This window comes from Hirundo rustica, chromosome 3 (genome assembly GCF_015227805.2).
Source record: "Hirundo rustica isolate bHirRus1 chromosome 3, bHirRus1.pri.v3, whole genome shotgun sequence".
Lineage (NCBI taxonomy): Eukaryota > Metazoa > Chordata > Aves > Passeriformes > Hirundinidae > Hirundo > Hirundo rustica.
The window spans coordinates 111,467,084-111,489,014 of record NC_053452.1 but is presented as its reverse complement, the minus strand read 5'-3'; the positions used below and the strand labels follow the sequence as shown (position 1 = coordinate 111,489,014).

Genomic DNA, 21,931 nt, shown 5'->3' with positions numbered 1-21,931 from the left:
TTTGCCATCCCAGGCTTGCTGGGCTCCTTGTTCAAACTGCAGTGCTGCGTGCCTAATCCGCAGCCCCAGCTCGGCACGTAGCTGCTGCTAATGCAGCTCTTACCAAACCAGATCTGGATCAATTCATCCCTCCCGCATGCAGCTGCTTGACACGGGAACGGAGTTTGGGGGTCTCCAGACAGTGCGGCCAAAGACAGCATCCCGCAAAGCAAACAAACCCCGCGAGTAATCTGGAGCTCTCACGAATGATTACTCTTTTTAACGTAGGTAATGGGCAAAACCGCGCGTGTGTCCGCAGCGGCAGTGTGGGTTTCCGGGCTCAGAGCAGCCTTGGTGACAAACTACATTTCCCAGGAGCCTGTTGCGCCCGAGTCTCTTGTGTCACTGCAGAAGGACCTTCCAGCTCTGCGGAGCCGCTGGGGCTGCTGCAGTTCCCGGTGCTGGCGCTGGAGAAACATGACCTTCAGCAGCTTGTCTCCTAAACCACCCCGAGCGGATCTGCGCTAGGGCCCGCTCTTGCTGCAGACACACCGGGGAGGGTGGCTGGTTAGCCTCGGTTCATGTGAGATGCTAGATGTCACCTGCAGAAGAGGAGAGGAGCTTACCCCTTCCAGAGAGATGGCCCCGAGCCAGCAAATTCGCTCTGTCAGCCTGTGCAGCGGCTGTGGCAGAACTAGGTACAACTCACCGTGGTTTTTCGAGAGGGAAGGGGGTCAAATGTACTTACGGGGGGCAGGGGGAACATCAGTCCCCGGATGCCTCATTCCTCAGTGTTCTGCTCCAGCAAATCTGCATTTCGCTGTGCTAGCTGTGGCTTTTCCATAATCTAAACCTTGCAAGTGTTTTCTGCCACCTGACTGTGGCCGGAGGGAGGGTTTTTCAGGATGAAATCTTTGCCTGGGAGACCGAAGGGCTGCAGTCATTAACTCAGTGCAGTTGTGACGAATTTAAGCTTTGCACTGGCTGGGTGTTCAGAAAAAGACTAAAGAGGCAGGCAGATCCGTTGCCTAAGTTACTCGCAAGGCCTTATTCCTTCAGGAATTTCCTTTTCCTAGTTAATGAAGGTTAATCAAAGAAAAATCTACTCTTAAGTTTCTGGTCACAGTGGAGATAAATATATAAAAATGGAGTTGGACAACTGCTTGGTGAAACATGCCATCTGTGTAGCACTGCTTTGTAACCAAGTAACTTATTTTGAATTTTTTTTCAGGATGTTCTTTATAATTTCTACAGGCTCTTACAGGCAAGTCAGTTACATTGCTCTAAGGATTTGTAACTTGTCAATCTTTGCTAATCTTTAAACATGAATACCAAACTTAATGCACAAATAGCCTATAAACCTGCTGAGGCTCTGAGCAGTGACTGCCTTCCTCTGGCACCTGAGTCCTGCTTGGGAAGGACCCTGGTGTATCACAGAGGTATCAAAACAAAGACAAGCCCTGCTCCTGGCCCCAGGCTGGGAAGGTCCATCGCCAGGCACTCTTGGCCTGGAACTGAAATGAGGGGCACAAATATGTATCCATACTATTTCAGGAGCAGCCTTGGGAAGCTGAGATCAACTTGGATCTCCTTCACTTGCCACCAGTTATTTCAGTGAGAGAAATAACAGGCTAGACATGATTTTTGTGCTTGTGTAAGGAAAGCAAGCATGCTTTAGGGTGGTTTGTAGGACAGATATGCAGATAAGTTTGTAGGTGAGCCTGAATGTGTGTCTGCATTATGATGACCTCTGTGGGGTTGTTCCTGACCATAACATGCTGCCACTGTGCTGGACAGAATTGGAGAGACCACATAATCGATTGAGAGATGTGACTGGTCTATATTCAGGGGGAGTGACTGGAACAGGATTTTTAATTCCAAGTCCCTCAGAAGGTACATATATTGCATAACAAATCTGCAAAACTAAATATGGGAGAAAGACTGGGTGTTTGACAAGAATGTCATTTAGTTACTTGTGCCTAGAGGCATTTCTAACAGACCTGGATGAGAATTCTGCTTTCTGCAGGGATCTCCCGGACCGTGTAGGGTACAGCCCCTGCTCCCTGCGGGTGCCTGCCCAGCCCCTTGCGCGCTGGCACGGCGTTGTGGTGTAGCTGTTCCCGGCACGGGAGTTCTCCCCGCAGCCGCACTCGTATTCACGTGTGTTCCCGGCCCTTTGCCCCCAGTGACATTTCCCCTGGATCTCACGAAAACCCGGCTGCAGATCCAAGGTGAAGCTGCCGTGCGCCGCGATGGAGCTGCGGCCGGGCAGGCGGTCCCGTACCGCGGGATGCTGCGCACGGCGGCCGGAATCGCGCAGGAGGAGGGGGTACGGAAGCTCTGGCAAGGAGCCACGCCGGCCGTCTACCGCCACATAGGTGAATATCTGCTCGCGATGGGCCCGATGGGTCCTGCCTTCTGTGGCCAAGCCTTTTGGAGCGAGCTTGCCATATTTTCTTGTATTTTAAATATATCTGTGAGGACTTTTCAGTCTAGCCTGCGATCCCACTTTGAAATATACGAGATTCCAGATCAATAGCATCTCTTCCTTCCCTTTCCCAGTCTGTCACGGCCTTATTCTGGCTTTTGAGAAAACAACATGTAAGTTCTCTTTCATCTTTGCAGGAAGGTCTTGTTCAGGAAGTCCAGACACTCAGAGTTCTCAGAACAATAAATGTGTCATATGTAAGGGAAGTGGGGACAGATTAGGAAAAAAAATGAGAAAAAAGATGAGGTTGCAAGCACAAGGGGAAATACAAGTGCTTAAAAGAAATGCATTAGAGGTTTGGCCACAAATAACAGCTTTCTGTGCTTTAATTGGAAATACGGTGGCAGCAACAAACCTCAAAAGCACTTGTGGGGGTTTTGTGCTTGGCATCAGCCCAGAAGGAGTTGATGCAGTCCCATTTCCTTAGGGTGCAGGCAAAGCTGTGCTGCCTCCTGGCAGACCTGTGGCTCAGCCAGAGAGATTTTTTTGATGCTGAAACACCCTGGCTCTCCCACTAACACCAGGCAAACCCCTCACTTTCCCCATTCTGATCACAAACATGAGAGCTGACCCAGGCAGCTCTGGAGTGTCATAAACAAAGTCCTTAATGTCTCACTGTGACCTCCAGAAATGGCAGACCCAAGAACTGTCTCTTACTTTTGTTTTCCACAGTATACACTGGTGTTCGGATGGTTACTTATGAACATCTCCGTGACTCCGTGCTTGGCAGGGTGGAGGGTGAAAGCTTTCCTCTCTGGTAATGTTGCATATTCATGCATATTTATTGCTTGCTTGGGGACTGTCCTTACTGTAGGAGTCCTACAGCCAAATCTTAGGTCCAAAATGTATCAGGTTTTAGAACGGGATTGATAAAATCTACTACAAAATACTCGTCATGCCTAATGCTATAGGAAGGGGGACCTATGGATAATACTGAAATTTCTGATTTTACTAAAATATGTAGACTCATAAAATTAACACAACTCATCTAGTAGCAGTGGGAGAGAAAGAAAAACATATCATATTTATATATCAGCAAGCAGTTTGGAATTTCAGGTGGGCATTTAGTTATAATACGTGGAGCATCATCCTTGTGTACTTTGTCACCCCGCCTTTAAACCTTAAGCAATATGTAACCTTGTTTGTTTGGGGTTTTTTTCTCCAGGTAAGTTTTAATCCTTTTTGAAAATTTACAGAAATATTACTGACTACTTTAACAACCTGTAGCCACCACAGTTATTACCTTCACTTTGGCTGTTAAAATATGGAATAACTATTTACACTTGTTCCACCTGGGTTGTGCTGTTGAACTCCAGCTCGAGCACTGTGACTTGTGAAGATTTCCAGTGTATTCTGGAGCACAATTTTTCTCCATCTGGCAGGAAAGCTGTGGTTGGAGGCATGTCTGCAGGTGCCATCGGACAGTTTTTTGCCAGCCCAACTGATCTGGTGAAGGTGCAGATGCAAATGGAAGGAAAAAGGAAGTTGGAAGGAAAACCATTACGGTTGGTTCCTCTCAGAGCTGGTGGGTTTTTTTCCCCATTACTGGTCACTCTTTGGCCCAGGGTGTTTTCTCTGTGTTTTCTGCCACCCCTTCTCCCCAGCTGCTCTGTGCCCTTTTACAGGGAGAGCACCCAATGGCTCTGGGCAGTGAAGGGAGGGGTGGAAATCAAGACCTCCTCCTTATTCCATTTATACTCATCTTCTTTATTCTGACTTACTGGTCCCAGGGACCACACACCCATCCTCTGTGCTGCAGCGTGTCCATGCCAGCACTGTACCATGGGGAGGGAAGGATGCTTTGTGAAGATGGAGGAATGCACAAGGGAAATGGCTTGTGCAGGATGTACAGGCACAGGGAAGGCTGGCACACAGCAGGGCTTGAGACTCTCCTGCAAACACCAGGACATGCTGCTCTTTTGCATCCCAAACTGCTGCCATCATTTGATGTCACGTGCATTCCGTATTGTAACCCAGTGCGGGATCTAAGGGTTGTCTGCTGTTAGGGTCCAGATCACTGCTTTGCAAGGCAACCGGTATCTCTGGTAAAATATTGTGGCATGAAAGTCAAAGACAGATCCAAAAATGGATCTGGAGGGCCAGATCCTTGCAGGTATAAATTCCTAATCTTACATGAAGACCTGGTGTAGCAAAGTACTGGAACATGGAAAGATTTCACTGGGCTGTCTACCCACAAGTTGCATCTTGATTTCAGGTTTCGGGGTGTGCACCATGCATTTCTGAAGATCCTGTCAGAAGGAGGAGTAAGGGGACTTTGGGCTGGATGGGTACCAAATGTCCAGAGAGCTGCTCTGGTGAATATGGGAGGTAAATGGAATAACATTGCCTGCAGCACTTAAGGCCCCACCAAAGCTTTAAGAAGAAGGAGTTCAGCTGCTCCCTTTGTCTTTGAGTCTTGATTACCTACACTGGGGCCCTGTTTGGAGTACCCTGCAGGTGACCTCTGCCTTGCGCACCTGTGTTTTGGTCCTGTGGAAATCAAATGGCTTAAAAGTAACAGTTTTTACCTGGGTTTAAGGAAAAGTGAGCCAGGAGCTGAAGGGGTCCCACGGCCAGCAAAGCAGGGATCTTACCAGCCACAACCCAGTGCCCAAGTGAGGTGAGCAGGGCAGAACCAGCAAAGGCAGCCAGGCTTCCCTGAGATCCAGATCCATAGGGAGGTGCATGGTCATAAGGCAGGTCTCAGGCCAAGCCAGGAAGCTAAACCAGGCAACAGGGCTAGTGAGTTAACCCAGATACAGCTCAGCATCAGATAAATCAGGTAAATCAGAGTAGATGGGAACAGAAAGGAGAACGTACTCACGTGTCTAAAACCAGGACTTAGGTGCCACAGCCCTCATCAAAAACTGGGGGCAGAGTGCCAGCTGTGCCAATGCAAGAGCTGCAGTGGAAATGAACATCCTGATTTGTGAACAGACACCATTCACTCCTGACACCTCTGTTTTTTCTCATTATCCTCTTTACAGATCTGACCACTTATGACTCAGTGAAACACTTTTTGCTTCTGAACACAACACTCATGGACAATAGTGTTACTCACAGTGTTAGCAGGTGCCGTATTCTCCAATTACCCCTTTTCCACTGTGGAGCATTTCCAGCCTTGCTGTCTTCATCTGTCTCTCTGTGCCAGCAGAAGACCCCATTCTTTGATTTTGATACTGCTGATGAAATGCAACTTTAGAATCATGTTTTTCTGAGAGAACATCACTTTATAGAAGACATAAGAAAAAGGATGCAACCATAGCTACAAAACTGCTCTCACTAGAAGTGTCTTGTTGGTGCATTTAAACACCTTTGCTCTAATCTGTGGGAGCCCAGTGATACAACTTCTGTAGCATATTCTCTTTTACTCTCTTAAATGATGAAAAAAATCTATATAAACAATATTATGAATTGCCTGTTGTGGATCCTTTATCCCTGACTCAGAACTGCACAGAGGTGAGGGCAGCTGGCACTGGGAAGACAGGTGAGCAAGAGCAGTACTAGCAAGCCTTCCAAACCAAATTTATGTTTTGAGTTATTACTCATGATTTGATGATAACTGTTTTAATGTATCTTTATTATAAGAACTCTAATCAAGATACTGAAATTTTTATGATACATCTTGGTTTCTTCCTTAAGTATCTGTTGCTGTTGGCAGTGCCTGCTCCGGGCTGGTAGCAGCTGTGCTGGGAACTCCTGCTGACGTGGTCAAAACTCGGATAATGAACCAACCAAGAGATAAGCAGGGAAGGTATGGACATTTCAGAGACCAACTTTTCAGCAGCACATTAAAACCATGGGTCTCACTGATTTCACTGGGAGTGAAGTGCTAAGTTGATAATTTGCTCTTCATCTTTCTGGTGATGATTTTACTGATTCAGTAAATGTCTGAGGGGTGTTGTTTTGATGGCCAGCTAAGCATAACCAGCGGATTTCAGTTCTGGATTAGACTCCAAGAAGCTTACAGAAGCACTTTGGCTTATACAAAAATATCAGCTACAAATTATTTTTATGAGGGGGATGGTTTTTTTTAAAATTGTATATTTGTAATCCTAATACTGTTTGTTCTCCTTGCACATTGCTAGAGGTCTGCTTTATAAATCTTCCATGGACTGCTTGATTCAGACTGTCCAGGGTGAAGGGTTTATGTCTCTGTACAAAGGCTTTATACCAACCTGGATGCGAATGGTATGTGCTTTTTAACTCTCTTTATAAGAACAATTAGCATTAAAATGTGAGAAGTGTGGATGTAACCCTAACTCTATGTAATATTATAGTTTTTGTATGAAAGACACAATCATAGAATTGTAAAATGGTTTGGGTTCAAGCGATTTTAAAGATCATCTTGTTCCAAACCCTCTGTCATGGGCAGGGATCCCTTCCACTTGCCCTGTCCAACCTGGCCCTGAACACTTCCAGGGATGGGGAGTTCGCAGTCTCCCTGAGCAGACAGAGGCTTGGGAACCTCTCTGGGAACCAGAGCAATATGAGACTGAACTTAAGAATATGATTTTTAAGAGGAGACAGTTTAATCTATTGGGCTTATTTATTGGGCTACTTTTGTTTTAAGCCTCTAACTTCAGTGTTTGCTTTCACAGGCACCTTGGTCACTGGTATTCTGGCTTACATATGAACAAATCAGAAGGATGTGTGGAGTTACTTCTTTTTAAAACCTTCAGTATTCACAGAAGAGAGAAGACTCAAAAAGCTGAATTCTCATTCCACAAGGTAGTAGGATCACATGTGTAGCTTGTTGCTCCAAATCTAGTCCTTACTGGTTAGGAGCAGTTATGACTTAAGGATACTATTTGATTATCAGACTGATACATGAAATTTATATTATCCACAGGATAAAATCGTCACAATAATACTTCACCTAGCAGCCAGCATCAGCTTTCTGAACCAGCAAACAGGAATAATAAAAAAAAATTCTACCAAGCAAATAGAACATAATACTGTCTGTTTGATAATTGAGATGGTTTCTATTGTTAAAGACAAGAGCAGGTTGATCAATGCACTGAACTTGTTCTGTGGCTAAGCAGCTATAAAATTATTTGGGAATTTTTGTTGTTAATTGCATTTGCACACAGATAAAGAACTACCTCTCATTAGTTTGATGTGTCAGCAAACCAAGCCTGTAGTGCTGGGTATTGAAAAAGATAAAAGCAGTTTACCTGTTTTCAAGTCTGTTTTGCACAAAAAGTGGAAGGTTTGTGTTCCTCTTACTTCCCAGAGACTGCCTGACCTCTCCACTCAGCTATTTGAGTAAGATCATGGTTGAAATGCATTCCTGTTCCCAGAAAATCAAAAACCTACTTTGCTCTGCAATGCTCGGACTCAGGATACTGCATAGGACGAAGCTGAACTACTTGTCCTATGACAATCTCAGTGCTGATGTGGCAGACTGGGTCATTTTCCATGGAAATGTGCACTCTGCCCACTTTAAATACAGTGGAAATACAGTGTTTTCTTCAATAATGCAAAATGTTTGAACAGGAGTGATTTATTTATTTTTAAACCTAAGGCCTTCCAGATTTCATGGAGAAAGGAGAATAGTACTATTTGTTAGTAGGTTCATCTTCAGCAATCAAGAGTCAAAAATGCATTATTAAAAGCAGCCATGAGTAGATAAACCAAAGCTGGCTTTGATTTAGTAATATCTAGTAACTGAATTAATGTAAAATGTAAAAAATTTGGCTCTTTGAATAAATACCCAGGATTTCTTCTAGTCTTTGCAAGCAGTGTCTCCAATGTCCTGTCTTCTCACTGAACACAGTTTGGGTGTCTTTTTGGCTTGCACTTGTATTTTCTGATTGTACTTGCATTCAGTTGGGGCAGTATGCATTTGGGGGTGCACTTCCAGCATGGAAAACATTAATCTCATCATTATTAGGGAATCACAGAATCACAGAATGGGGCACAGTGGCTCATCTGGTCCCACCTGCCTGCTCAAGCAGGGTCAACCCAGAGCACAGGATTGTGTCCAGACAGTTCTGGAATATCTCCAGTGAGGGAGACTCCACACCCTCTCTGGACAACCCATTCCAGGTCTCAGTCACTGCCCAGTAAAGTTCTTCCTCATATTCAGGTGGAATCTCCTGTGCATCAGTCCAAAGGTTTTGTTCAGAAATCCTGGTATTTTTCTAGCTGTCATCCTGAGAAACTAATCCAAGTTCTTTCCATCCTGTACTCCAGCACCAGCAATGACAAACCAGCAAAGCTTCTGCTTCAGTTACATCACAAGCACTCCCACTTGCCATCCTACTACCCTGAAAACACGGTGATGGATACACAGTGTTACCCTTTCTCATGAGACAGAATATCATACAATCATAGAACAGTTTGGGTTGGAAGGGACCTCAAAGATCAGTTCCAATCCCCTGCCATGGGCAGGGACACCTTCCACTAGACCAGGTTGCTCCAAGCTCCGTCCAGCCTGGCCTTGGACACTGCCAGGGATTGGGAATCCACAGCTTCTCTGGGCAACCTGTTCCTGTGCCTCACTACCCTCACAGTAAAGATTTTCTTCTTAATAGCCAATTTAAACATGCTCTCTTTCCCTTTGAAGCCATTCTCCCTTTTCCCATCACTCCAGGCCCTTGTAAAAAGTCCCTCTCCATCATTCTTATCAGCTCTCTTCAAGTACTGGAAGGTCACAATTAGATCACCTTGAAGCTTCTCTTCTCCAGGACAAACAATCCCAACTCTCTCAACTTTTCCACGAAGGACAGTTGCTCAACTTCTGTGATCATCATAGCCAGCATATTAATTATAAGTAACATGTAAAAACACTTATAGCATGCATTTATCAAAGTTGCCACAAGCTACATAAGCTATGGGCATACAGCTTGGAAAAATCACTGAAACTGTTAAGTTTTGTTAGAACAACCTTGATATGCTTTCAATTAAAAAAGCCTGAAAGAAGAGAGGTCTATTGGTGAAACTGGAAACTAGGAGTGCACAACTTATGGACCACAAGGACATTTTGCAGAAAACAGCAGACAAAAAAGAGACTAACGAAGACTCAGTATGCGTGCTGAAAAGTCCCTACCTAGGAAAAAGATAATAAAAGGACTGAAAAATATAAAATAATTTTGCATGAGAAGTAAGAAATCAATATCCAATAGAAGTCAGAATACTAATTAATGAAAGAGAATTCAGTTAATGTTAATTTATTTACTAAAATTACATATAAATAAACATAAAAGTTCTGCATCTGTGTCTGTGTAGAGGCCAGGATTTTGTCAGCCACACTCACACACCCTCCTGGCCAAGAATAAAGTAATGCCTGACTCGCTAAGACAAAAAAGACAGTGCTAGAGGATCTTATTTATCCCAATGATCTCAGAGGATTTTGGTAACACCAGCATCACTCTGCTTGGTGTCACTTGCAAACTTGCCGAAGAGTGCACTCCAACTCTTCACCTATGCAATTAACAAAGATACTAAATAACATTGGTTCCAATACGGACCCTTGAGGAACAGCTAAAAAAAAAAAAAACAAACACAAAAAGCCTTATAAGATTTTTGTAGTGAAAAACTTGTTTAACCCTTAAATCTCTGTCTTTGGGTGTGAATTATTAGCGATTTCGTGCGGGTGCCTGATGCGAGCTCCCTGTCCTCACGCCGCGCCCCGCCCTGACACACCGCTGGCCAATAGCCGCCAAGCTCCGCACGCCCGTCCCGCCCCCGGCGCCGCTCTGACCAATGGGAGCTAAGCGGGCTCGGCGCTCTCGCCCCCTCGCCCCGCCCGCGCCATCCCGCCACCATCCAGCCGGCGTGGAGCGCTCCACCTTGGGCGAGGGCAGCTCCGCCGGGCTCTGCCCTGAGCCCCAGGAAGCCCCAGCCATAATCCCGTAACCTTCCTCTTCTTGGCGCCACCGCGCAGTCTTAGCGTAGCAGGAGCTGCCCTATGTATCAGCTCGCTTCACCTCTCCTTTCCACCCATCCCTTCGCGCTGCTCCCCACCCCACCGAGAGGATCAAAATGGACTCGGCCGCTGGAACAGCCGCTAACGGCTCCCCGTGGGTCACGTGGGCGGCGCGTGCTCCATATGAGGCCGAGGGGCGGGGCGTTCGTTCGCCTCATGCGGGGGCACGCGGTGGCGCGAGGTGCTTTCGCGATGGGCTCCGGGCCGGGGTCCCTTGGCCGCGGCGATACCGTCACCCTGCGGGTCCGCGCCGTGGGGCTGTACCCCGAGGTGCCCATCCTGCGACTCTGGGGGCTGCTGGGAGAACGTAAGGCTGACTATGCCCTCCTCTACCGTGAGATCCAGGCGGCGGCCGGGCCGCACCTGGCGGCCCGCCCAGAGCCCGGCGGGCCGGGGGCCAGCGGGACTAGGCTGTGCCCAGGAGAGCTGGCACTGGTGGAGGTGTTGGGTGTGTGGTACCGCTGCTGTGTGGTGAGTTGTAGTGCCCAGGGCTACCGTGTTTTCCTGCTGGACGAGGGATACGTGGTGACCACATCCGCCTGTTACCTGGCACGGGGCTGCTCAGAGCTGTTCCAGCTGCCCCCGGAGGTGCTGGCCTGTGTTGTGGCTGATGTCATGCCCCCCCACAGTCACGAGGGGACAGCAAGTGGGGATTCACCAGTGCCCAAGTGGACCATAGAGGCGATGGAGTTCCTCAGCTTCCTGCATGGCAAGGAGGTGTCTGGTGTGGTGCAGGAGGTGATAACACCGCAGCTCATCGTGCTCGAGCTGCCCCAGCTCGTGGCTCAGATGCGGCAGCTGGGCCTGGCCAAACGTGTCTCTCCCAGCTGCTTCTGCCAGGTGCTCAGGCGCTACCTACCTTTTGGCCAGTTAAAGAAGCAACTCCGTCAGCAGTCTCCAGCGTGTTCCCTTGGAGCTTTTGCGGTTCCGCAGCTTGTCCGTGTGTTGCTGTCATACCGGCCTCTGTCACCTGCCTTGGATTACTACTACCCTCAGCTTCAGTTGGGAGTGACAGAGCCTGTCCTAGTGACCCACGTCTCTGACCCACACCACATTTACTGCCAGTTGCAGTGCCTGTCACAGGAGATCTGTTGCCTTTCTGATACCATGTGCCATGCTTATGACCGGTGGGAGCAGGACTTACTGCCCAAAGTGGGTTCACCTTGTGCTGCCCGTGGGATGGATGGCCAGTGGTACCGTGCCATTCTGCTGGAGCTCATTGCTGGGGAGCAGGACCAGCACTCAGCTGTTGTCATTTTTGTGGACTATGGCAAGAAGGAGACTGTGACCCAAGCTAACCTGCGCCATTTGCCTGCCCAATGTTTTCGCATGCCTGTGGTCACTTACATGTGTGCTCTTCAGGGTGTTTCGGATGGGGGCTGTGGCTGGTCCCCATTGCAGATTGATTTGCTGAAAGCGTTGGTGCTCGGAAGAGGTGTGAGTGCTCACATCAAAGCCTTTAACTCCTTTGAGCATCTCTATTATGTCACCCTCTATGGGGAAAATGGTGTTGATTTGAACCATCTTTTTGGGTCTCAGGCTTGCTGCCTGGTCAGCAGTCCTGTAAGCCAAACTGAGGCTCATGAGCAGCTGGAAATAGAGGAATCCTTAGTTGAAGAATTGGAATTGCCACCAGAAGCACCTCCTGTTTTAACACACAGAGATTTGGCTGCTGTAGCTGGTGTGCATCTGAAGACCTGGACATTGTACAGCGCACGGGTCTCCCACCTCCGAGACCCGTCTGAGTTCTGGCTGCAGCTCCATGAGTATTACCAGCTCTTCAGGCAGCTGAGGCAGTGCATGTGGAATTTTTATTCCTATTCCACAAAGCTGGACAGTGCTGGATGGGACCCACAGCCTGGATCCCTTTGTTGTGCCAGTGGGAATGAGGGTGTCTTTTATCGAGCGGTGGTCACCAGGGTACTGGACACTGGGGTGGAAGTTCACCTGGTGGACAGAGGCAGCACAGAAACTGTGGATCTGCATGCTGTGAAGGAGCTGCTCCCTCGGTTTAGGGAGCTACCTGCTTTAGCTCTGAAGTGTTGTTTGGCAGGTGTCTCCCCTCCAAGAGGGAGTTGGAATGAAGCTTCTGTGTCTGCATTCAGGGAGATGGTACTGAACAAGGAACTGAAAGTTTGGTTTTTGAATGTACAGGGTGACAAATACATGGTTGAAATTTTTGACCGCTCCCAGTTAGGAGAGGGAAGAGTAAGTAAACTCATGGCCCAGGGGGGTTATGCTAAATACCAGAGGTATGAAATACCTAAGACTTACCAGAAACCAGATAAATCTGTAGCACAGACCTCTCCCCTAGTGTGTGCTGCAGAGGAAGGCCAAATAAATGCAGAAAAGAGGCTCAGAGAAGAATGTGATCTGAAAAGCAGTGATAGAATACTTGATTCTCATGTGAGTATGATGGTCAGAGAGAGCCCTGATGCAGCCATTCACAATTCTAAAAGTAGTGAATCTCTTCTTTCTCGAGACTCTGAGGGTAAGAAAAATCTGCACACCTCTTTGAGACAGAACTATGTGGAAATTAAGCCAGGCTCCTCTTGTGGAGGTCACTTAGAAGTGGGAAGTACAGTTAATGTTATTTTGTCATATGTTGAGAATCCTAGTTGTTTTTGGTGTCAGTTAAGTAGAAATTCCAATGACCTTCAGGTACTAATGGATGAAATTCAGGAGCATTGCAAAAATTCATCCCAGCCACATGTTTGGCCAAATCTTGTGTGTTTAGCCCAGTACTCAGAGGATAAAAAATGGTACAGGGCTTTAATAGTTAGTGAACGAATTTGTGCAGAAAAGGTAGAAGTCATATACGTTGACTATGGCAACAGAGAGCAGGTGTGTCTAACAAAGCTCCGTGCAATTAACGAACGCTTCCTTAGGTTAGAGGCTCAGGCATTCAGGTGCAGCCTCTACAACTTAATCCAGCCCAATGGTCAGAATCCTTTTGCTTGGGATGAAGAAGCAATTCAGGCTTTTCGTCAGTTTGTTTTTAATTCATCATCTGACCTTGACCTGAAATGTACAATCTTTGCCTTGGCTTCAATAAATAGGGACCTGTTTAACATTGTAGATTTAATCACACCTTTTCAGAGTGCTTGCCAGTTTCTCACTGAGAGAGGTGTAGCCAGACGTTTATTTCCTCAAAAGCACCTGGAATCTTTGGTCCAGCTTCACTCTTTCTATTATTCTAGTCACGGTATCAAAATCGGGAGTGAGGAAGATGTTTATATTACACATGTTGAGAATCCATGGACATTTTACTGCCAACTTGAAAGGTGTGCAGATACCTTGGCACAGCTGGCTGGTAACATCAGTTGCCTGTGTGAGAGAGTGACCAGCACAGGAACCTTGGGGAAGTCTGGGAGCCTGTGTCTAGCAAGGTACTCTGACAGTCAGTGGTATAGGGGAGTAATTATAGAAAGACAACCTAAGGCTAAAGTCTTCTTTGTGGATTTTGGGAACACAGAGACAATAGAGACAGATGATCTGCTTATTTTACCTAGTGATGCTTCTGATATCTTGCTTGTGCCAATGCAGGCTGTAAAGTGTTCTGTGTCTGATGTAGCATCTGTTTCCAAAGAAGCTGCAACATGGTTTAAGGAAGCTGTCCTAGAAAAGAGATTAAAAGCAATAGTGGTAGCAAAGGACTCTGATAATACACTGCTGGTTGAGTTGTTTGATAGAAATACTCAAATTAATACAAAACTGAAAGAGCTAAGCCTGAACAGTACAGGGCTGTGTAGTCATGTACACAATGAGACTTTGTGCCCTAGAAATACAGATGTGAATGAGAGGGATGAGACTGCAGAGTCCCCTTTAAATGCAGGTAGGCTTCTTGAAAGAAAAAAATACCTACCTGAAGCCCAGCAAGAACAAGAGAGCAAAAGAAACTTCAAAGAAGTTGTAAACCTTTTCCAGTACTCAATGAAGGGAGATGAGGCAGCTGGATTACGAGAATCTGGCGAGATGCTTAGCAGTAAGAAGGATGCTGTTTTGTTGAATAAAGCAGGGGAGGAGTCTCTGCTCTTTTCCCAGAAGGATACACTGTCTGATACTAAATCTGATGCTGAAGGCAGGTGTATAATGCTTAAAAATGCATCTGATCTACCACCACAGAAGATAGTGCCAGCTCTTAAAACCTTAGTGTATGTGTCTTATGTCAGTGACCCGCTGGATTTTTACGTTCAACTAGGGAGTGATGAGGTTCAGCTTAACAACATTTTGGAAAGTTTAAACAATGGGAAATCAGTGAAGGACCCTTGTGGACAGCTTTTCCAAGCAGGAGATTTAATCAGTGCTGTTTATTCAGAAGACAGCCTGTGGTATCGAGCTGTAGTAAAAGAGAAGACTTCTGACAATTCGATGCGGGTACATTATATTGACTATGGTGATACTTCCGTGATTAGTGTTGATCAAGCACGCAGACTCCCTAAGAACTTGTCATCTATTCCAGCCATGAGCATTCACTGCTTCCTAGGTGGACTCAAATGCAAAAACAATGCAGACTGGACAGAGAAAGCAGTGTTTTACTTCACCAAGAGAACAAGTGAAATCCTGCTGTCTTGTGAATTTGTAAAGAAGGTTGAGGATAAATGGGAAGTTATTCTCAGTGACCATCAAGGTATAATAACAGTGGATTTAGCTGATAAAGATATTGCAAATAGAGAAAGGCTTTTCTCAAGGAAAAAAATTGATAAAAGAGAGAACCATGACCTGATCAGTGGCTGTGAGCCTTTGCCTCCTCAGGTACAAAGTGAGACTTCCTGTGTAAGTGCTTCTAAATCCTTTAGCTGGAAATTTCCAGAGGCAGGTCAGACTTTAAAAATTTATGTTACAGTGGTAAATAGTCCAGGATACTTCTGGTGTCACCGTGCTGATACCAAAGATGTGAGCTACATTGAGAAAAAAATAGAGGAATCTGAAAAGCTTGGACTAAGCTCTCTGAACAATGGCAAGTCTTGTATGAAAAGTGGTGATACTTGTCTAGCAAAATACAGTAAAGATGGGTGGTTCTACAGAGCTCAGATCAGCAGCATGAATGGTGACAGTGTAGTTGTTAGACACGTGGATTACGGAAGCGAGGAAAGCGTCAGCCTGGAGATGATCCGACAGATGCCATGTGAACTGCTCAGAGTACCTGGGCAGGCATTTGCTTGCTGTCTGTCAGGTTTCAGTCCCTCAGATGGCTCATGGCTTAGTGAAGCAAATAAGAAGTTTTATGATATGACTGAAAATCTTGTATTAGAAGCTGAAGTAGTTGAAATTTGTGAAAATAAAGACTCTGAAGTCCCTCTGTGTGTTGTCAAGCTGGAAGCTTCTGGCAATAGTATTAATGAAGAGATGAAGCCTTTTTGGAGGGCTAATAAAGAAACTGGTGAGAGTGCTTTCTCAAACCTTTGCAGGCCCCTAAAGGAAAACAGAAGTTCAAACAGCAGTTTGGGTCTTTGTCTCAACAAAGAGACTACTGCTGTCAGTGGATTAGCTCAGGAAGAAAGTGAAAGTGCTTTATTTTGTTCTGATCCTTACCTGGGTGTAAGTTCTGAGTGCTTAGAAACTGCAGAAGCAAATGTGTCAGTGGGAGCTGCCAGTGGGAAGGTTGGTGATGGATGTGAAACAGGAGACCGTGAGAACGGTTTTGATAGAGAGATGCCTCTGTCTGAAGGTGATGGTGATAACAATAAGCTACTGGAACCAGTGAGAAACGGCAGCCCTCATATTGTGGGGAATGAAATAAAAGCTGCAGTACAAGACCTGTCTGAAATACTGTTTGGAGAGGAGGCAGAGCTGAAAGCAGAAGTGACAGGCAGTACTCCAGCAGCCAGCCTTTTCCTAGAAAAAGAACAAGAATTGGAGAGATGGCCAGTGCTCCAGGCACAGCCATCTGCAAGCAATGGAACTAAGACATTAGGAGAACTGGATCCATTAGAAATGCACTTAGCATGTGATGATCTAAACAAGTTCTTACAGAAGCTAGAGGGAGTTTCTGAAAAGTCCCCCTTTGATGACGGAACAAAGGAAGCACTGAAAGCAAAGTCCCTTGAAATGCAGGCATCAGGCAGTGAAGCAAGAGAGACAGTGTTGAAGCAGGAATTGCTGGAGCTGCCAGATGTGAGGGATGAGACAGGGCAGTTGACAGCTCTGAACTGTCTTGGGATGTTACCATTACTTGATGAGAAAGAAAGCCTGGTGCCTTCAGTTACTGGTGCCTCTGCTGACAGAGAGAAGTCATTAGAGCTGATTCCATCTGATGTTCAGCCTTCTTTGGGAGAGAAGACCAAGAAACTGCAAGTGAATTTGTCTGGAATTCATGAAGAAGCAGCTATACTAGATGATTGGATGGAAGCAGACCCTCCTTCCCTAGGGCTGTCATCATGTTGTGGGAGACCTGAGAAAGAACTGCACCAGAAGATGCATGTCAAGCAGTTGATGCTAACCAAATTTGAGCCCTTTCTGGAACTGGTGCTGCCTGATGTTCAGCCTCTTCAGGGGGACAGGGAGGAGGACTTGTTGAGGCTGGAACATGCTGTGCTACAGAGTTCTGCAAATAGTGGAAGTCAATTTTCATTTCTTTCAAAAGACTCAGCGAATCAAAGGCCTGTTTTCGCTGTGAAATCATGTGACTGTAAAATTGAGAAACATAAGGGCTGGCAGAAGAGGGAAGATGAGTGTATGGAAGAATGGATAGAACAAGACTTGACTGACTCATTTAAAGAGAGTGGAAATATGTGTGTTCAGTCTTTAAGCTGTCAGCCTGGGGAAGATGAAAAGCAAAATGAGAACTTGGCTGACTGCAGTGCAGGTAAAGTATCTGATTTTAAAGAATTAAATAATCAAAATGTTGTGCACATTCAAACATGAGAATAGCTTTCTTGTAAAAAACTTAACTTTTATGCCCTAATAAGATAATGAGTTAATGCTTTGATGGGCTAAAGACAGCAGACCAAGTGTAGTATCTCATGGGTAATGTGACAGGTTAACAGCAACTAGTCGTACTTGGGAAGATTAATGATTTTGAGTGGAAATCCATTTCTGAACATGAAACGCATTTGTGAGACTGTTCATGATGACAAATTTCTAACTTTCAAATATCAAGTAGTTTGGAGGGGGTGGGGCAGCAGTGTTTGAGGCATCTGAGCTTTTTTTTGAGGATTGATTTTTTTTTGGTTTTTGTGAGTTTTTCTTCTTCCTCCTTCATTGATAAATTACCTTTTCTTGTAGCACACCATGACTATCCTTGTAATCTGAAGGGCTTTGCTGTTGGTTCCAAGTGTGTGGTGTGGACTTCTCTCAAATGGTGTGATGCTCGCATTTTGGAGGTATCTGAGAAGGGTACCAAGGTAAGTGTGGTGTGAATACTCTTTCTACATTCTTAAGATCTGGTCCTTCTCTTAACTCTGAATAAATATTTTTTAAAATTCTGTTACATAATTTAAGTATTGCAAAGGCTGATTCTAAATCTGTAGACTAGAAACAGCAGTGTCTCAAATTGAGTTGATGATATATGTCAACACTTGATGTTCCCTTCACATCTTATTTTCTTTTATTGGCTGGGAATATTGGAGGATCTGGCTCCAGTTTGAGACACACATGTATGTGGTTCTGTCTGGCCTGCAAGTTAGTGTTCTGCGGTGGAGCTGTATTACCATTAAATGTTCATGAAACTCGACATTATTTTACTGGTGTTTTGAGGAGCTAGTGCTAGAGTAATAGAAACTTGGGAAGAAAAACTATGCTGCAAGTAATAATGAATCCACAACTCTTCCTGCTTCAGTGAAGTGTGTATTGCATTAGTGGTTGGTGGAAGTTAAAGTTAACAGCAGAGAATAATGCCATGAGCTGCCTTGTTCTACTGTTGTTTAAGCTGGGAGATGAATGAGATATGTCTTCCTTCAGTCCAGAGGGAGCGTGTGCTCATGTACACACTTGCACAGACATTATACTTGCATAAACTGAACTCTAAGTTATAACCTAAAACTGCAAATCCAAAAGATCGTTACATGAAAGCATCCTTTTGGAAGATGGAATGTCTAAGATCATGGAAGCTCTTGTGTTGGTAGATCCCTTGGGTGTCTAAAACTAAGCTCACCTGCATTCAGATGAGAGGCAGTGTCGGGGATTATCATGTAATGATATCCTTATTCATCAGCTTCCTTCTGGTTCTGATCTAGTAGGTGTTTTGCAGCCTTTTTCTCACTATGCTAGGGTTAGGAGCCTAGAAGAACCTTGAGCAGCCTCAGTCACTACATTCAGTTTTATTGGATATTAGCTTGTTCTTCTTTGCAAGATCCAGACTTCTCAACACCTTCTCAAAGGAAAAGAGTCCTAAACTGTTTTTCTGCTGCTGTGTTTTATTTGTTAAGTGTATTGCTGCTGAGCTAGATCCAGTTTGCCTCTGTCTGTATAGGTCTTGAACCTCTGCAGTGGCAATGAGGAGATTGTGCATCCTGAGAACGTCTGGAATGGAATTCCTGACCAGGCTTACAGATCATCTGAGGTATGGCAGTGTGATAATGGACTGGGCAGGACAGTACTGGTTTTTAGAAAGGCTGCTAACTGACTGCTAAATCATAAAAAATACTTCTATTATGGAGTTATTAGGAAAGAATAGTAAGATTTTCACTAGTGTTCTTCATTAAGTACCCACTAGTGGATGAAAAACTCATGTCTGGAAGCCAAAGGTCAGGTCATGAGCCATGCTGCTGGGGATAACAGCATGAATTTCCAGTTTGTTCTTCACATGCAGCCTTTGTATCAAAGTGAAAAGTGGGCAGAAGACTAATGTAGTGAGTTATAAGTGGGGGAAACAGTGGTAAATAGGAGTCCAGTAGTGCTGATGTAGAAGTTAGTCTAGTATTAAAGGAAGTACCTCAGTGGAAGTCTTGGCAATAGTGCCAGCTTCCTAACAGGATCCCTTTTTGTGTAGGCATTAACCCCTGCAACAGAAAACTTGCAGTCCTTACCAGAGGAGTCCTTACTTGAAGGTAAGTCTACTTTAAGCCCCGCCATGGGTTGTGTTCTCTGTGTTTGAATGGTTTCTAATTTTCTAGGAAATGCTTTATTTTAGAAAACACAGTTGAAACACTAATTTGAGCTTATGTAGTTGATACTGTGGTTGGGATTTTCTTGATAGTATTAGCTTAGGTACTGACAGTTTAAGGGTGACTACATGCAATGAAAGCTGCTGCTGTGTCTGGATTACAAACCAATTTAGTATTTATTTATTCATCTAATGGATTGTGCCTCTTGGAACAGCTGGGTTATAGATTCTGGCAGGGTTTTGAGCATTGCTATCAGAATATTGTTCTTGGTCATGTTTCTGAAGCAAGGTGAGCAACTGCTAGGCAGACTCTATTTAGCATTTAGTTCGAGTGCCCCAGTCCTATAATCTGTAAATCTAAATCCATAAAAATACCATTTTAGTTATTATAAGGATAGTTTGTGAATATTACATGTACATCTTTGTTACTTAAAAATTTTGAAGTGTTACTGGTAAACATCTCTTCAGTGTACCAAATAACAATACAGGTTCTTTTTGTTTATATGCTTTTTAATAATTATGGGATTGTAGAGCAGTTCTGGTTGAAAGGGGCCTTTCCTGGTGGTGAAAGCAGGGCCAACTAGATCAGGTTGCTGAGGACCTTACTGCCAGTTCTGGAATCTGTCAAAGAATGGAGACTCCAGAACCTGTGTGGGCAATTTGTTTCTGTGGTTGCCTGATGAAGACTAAACTGAGTTGAAGTGGGGATAGCATTTGTGCTTTCAGGGGTTAATTGGTAACTGTACTTCAGTGCAACTACTGCTTTATGGGTAACAAATAAGGAAGGCTGCAACAGATAAGTTTGCCTGTTGAGCAAGAAAACAGGTAGATAAATAATTTGATAAAATGTTAAAATGGTCCATCTACAAACTCTCCCTCAGTTGCATCAATTAAATGCAGGATTATTCTTGATTTTGTGGATTTTTTTTCTGTTCTTGAGCACTTTGCATGGAGTTAGTGTGTGCACTCTCAGCACCAACACAGGAAAGGTGAGTCAGGGTCATGCACACGTGTCACAGAGCTGGAACCTGCTGCACACACCTTCACTGTCTGGAAAGGCAGTTTGAGTAGGAGGTACTCATGGTGCAAAAACTCCTGCAGTGGTTTATGCCAAGCCCACTGAGGGATGCAGTAACTTGAACTCATAACTGAAATCTGGTAGCACTGCTGCTTCATCTTCTTAGGCACTTCTGCTGTTTCATCTTTGTATAAGTGTCGTCTTTTAACATGGTCCAATATGTCAGTGGTATTTAGTCTGAAGCCTTGTATAGCTAACTTTTGATCTTAATGCCCTTATACACATTTATAGAAACATCTTGATGGGTCTAATCTGTGTTTATTCCCTATAGAAAAGCAAACTGACTGCAGTAGCAATTTAGCTGAAGATCCTCATGTCCTCCAGCAGTGCTGAAACCAAGTGACATGTTGACCACGTGAAACTGAGCAAGTGCCTGTGTATGAAATGTTCCCACGAAAATGTGTTTGTGGGAACAAAAATACCAGCAGAGCATTGAATGGCTTATTTTTTTACCTAACTGACCAAATACGTGTCACTACTGAACTTCCCTGTAAAGGAGTAGCGTTGACAGACTGTTAATTTCAGTTTGTTTTCTTACAGCTGTTGTTGCTAGACTGTTATTGTTAGTTTGTTTCTTATAGCTGTACTTTTCTAAATAAGAATTTGCCACTTGACTGGCATTTTTTACTGACTGGGGGGATGCACTGACTTTTATGGAGTTTTTGGTGGGTGGTTCTTAAACAAAAGTTTCTTGTGCGTTTCTGTATATGCTACTGTGTTGTACAGCACTGCTTTCTGATGTTTGCCTTTGGAAAAGTTGCACTGTTAAGTGATTTCTTTTATCAAAAAAAAAAAGTTGAGGGTATTTTTGGGTGGTAGGGATGGGGAGTTGTTTTGGTTTTGCTTTTTTCTCCATAGGGAAACATAGTTGGTTTGAAGTCTTGCATTTGGTGCTGTTCTAAAGCAATGGAAGAAGCTGGAATAAAGCTTTGGCTGGCATATACTGGTTTGTTAATGTGATTTAATGACTTGTGTATGTTCCTGTGCAGAAGCCCAAATGCTGGGTGAGGGCTGTTCTGCAGTCTCTGGTTGTGTTTTGACCCTAACCAGCTCTCTAGATAACTCTGAGCTTTGGTGAACGTTTTGAAACGTTAATTGCACTTAATTGATTGAACTTGCTGCAATTGTACTAATGAAAGATTAAACTTTTCCTATAAATATGAAGAAGACTCAGTGGAATGGATTTGCTGCCACATGTGTGCAATGTGCTATGGACATGACCTGCAGCTGTTTTAAGATCTCACCTTTTCCTCTCTCAGGTGTTGAAAAGGGGGTGCTATTTTACAGTGGTGTTACTTGCTCTTGCATAGCATAGCTGCTCCCTCCTCTTAAACTGTGGATTTTTCATGCCAAAACAAGGACTTAGGAACCCAAGCTGGCTGATAGTGAATCTCACAATAGATCTCA

At 44.7% G+C, this 21,931-nt stretch overlaps 2 protein-coding genes across 7 annotated transcripts; both read left to right on the top strand.

Annotated features, from left to right (window-relative positions):
* The first annotated feature begins 421 nt into the window (after positions 1-421).
* On the top strand, positions 422-8,208 carry SLC25A27 (solute carrier family 25 member 27). Of its 5 annotated transcripts, none has more exons than XR_005699981.2 (10): positions 422-677; positions 2,166-2,357; positions 3,140-3,224; positions 3,850-3,972; positions 4,683-4,795; positions 5,455-5,539; positions 6,129-6,221; positions 6,556-6,658; positions 7,069-7,198; positions 7,704-8,208. XR_005699981.2 is itself a non-coding variant. In XM_040059136.2 (9 exons), the coding sequence occupies exons 1-9, from the start codon at positions 575-577 to the stop codon at positions 7,138-7,140; spliced, it is 969 nt and encodes a 322-aa protein (XP_039915070.1). In that variant the 5' UTR covers positions 422-574; the 3' UTR covers positions 7,141-8,208. The 5 variants fall into 5 exon arrangements, 3 of the variants coding, with proteins under 3 accessions (XP_039915070.1, XP_039915072.1, XP_058275813.1); XR_005699980.2 differs by having other exon boundaries at positions 7,320-8,208; XM_040059136.2 differs by having other exon boundaries at positions 7,069-8,208.
* Positions 8,209-10,571: 2,363 nt separating this feature from the next.
* TDRD6 (tudor domain containing 6) lies at positions 10,572-21,691 on the top strand. Of its 2 annotated transcripts, XM_040060092.2 has the most exons (5): positions 10,572-17,208; positions 17,628-17,746; positions 18,814-18,903; positions 19,333-19,390; positions 20,796-21,691. In XM_040060092.2, exons 1-5 carry the CDS (start codon positions 10,593-10,595, stop codon positions 20,855-20,857), a joined length of 6,945 nt encoding a protein of 2,314 aa, XP_039916026.1. In that variant the 5' UTR covers positions 10,572-10,592; the 3' UTR covers positions 20,858-21,691. The 2 variants fall into 2 exon arrangements, with proteins under 2 accessions (XP_039916026.1, XP_039916027.1); XM_040060093.2 differs by lacking the exon at positions 19,333-19,390.
* The last annotated feature ends 240 nt before the right edge of the window (positions 21,692-21,931 follow it).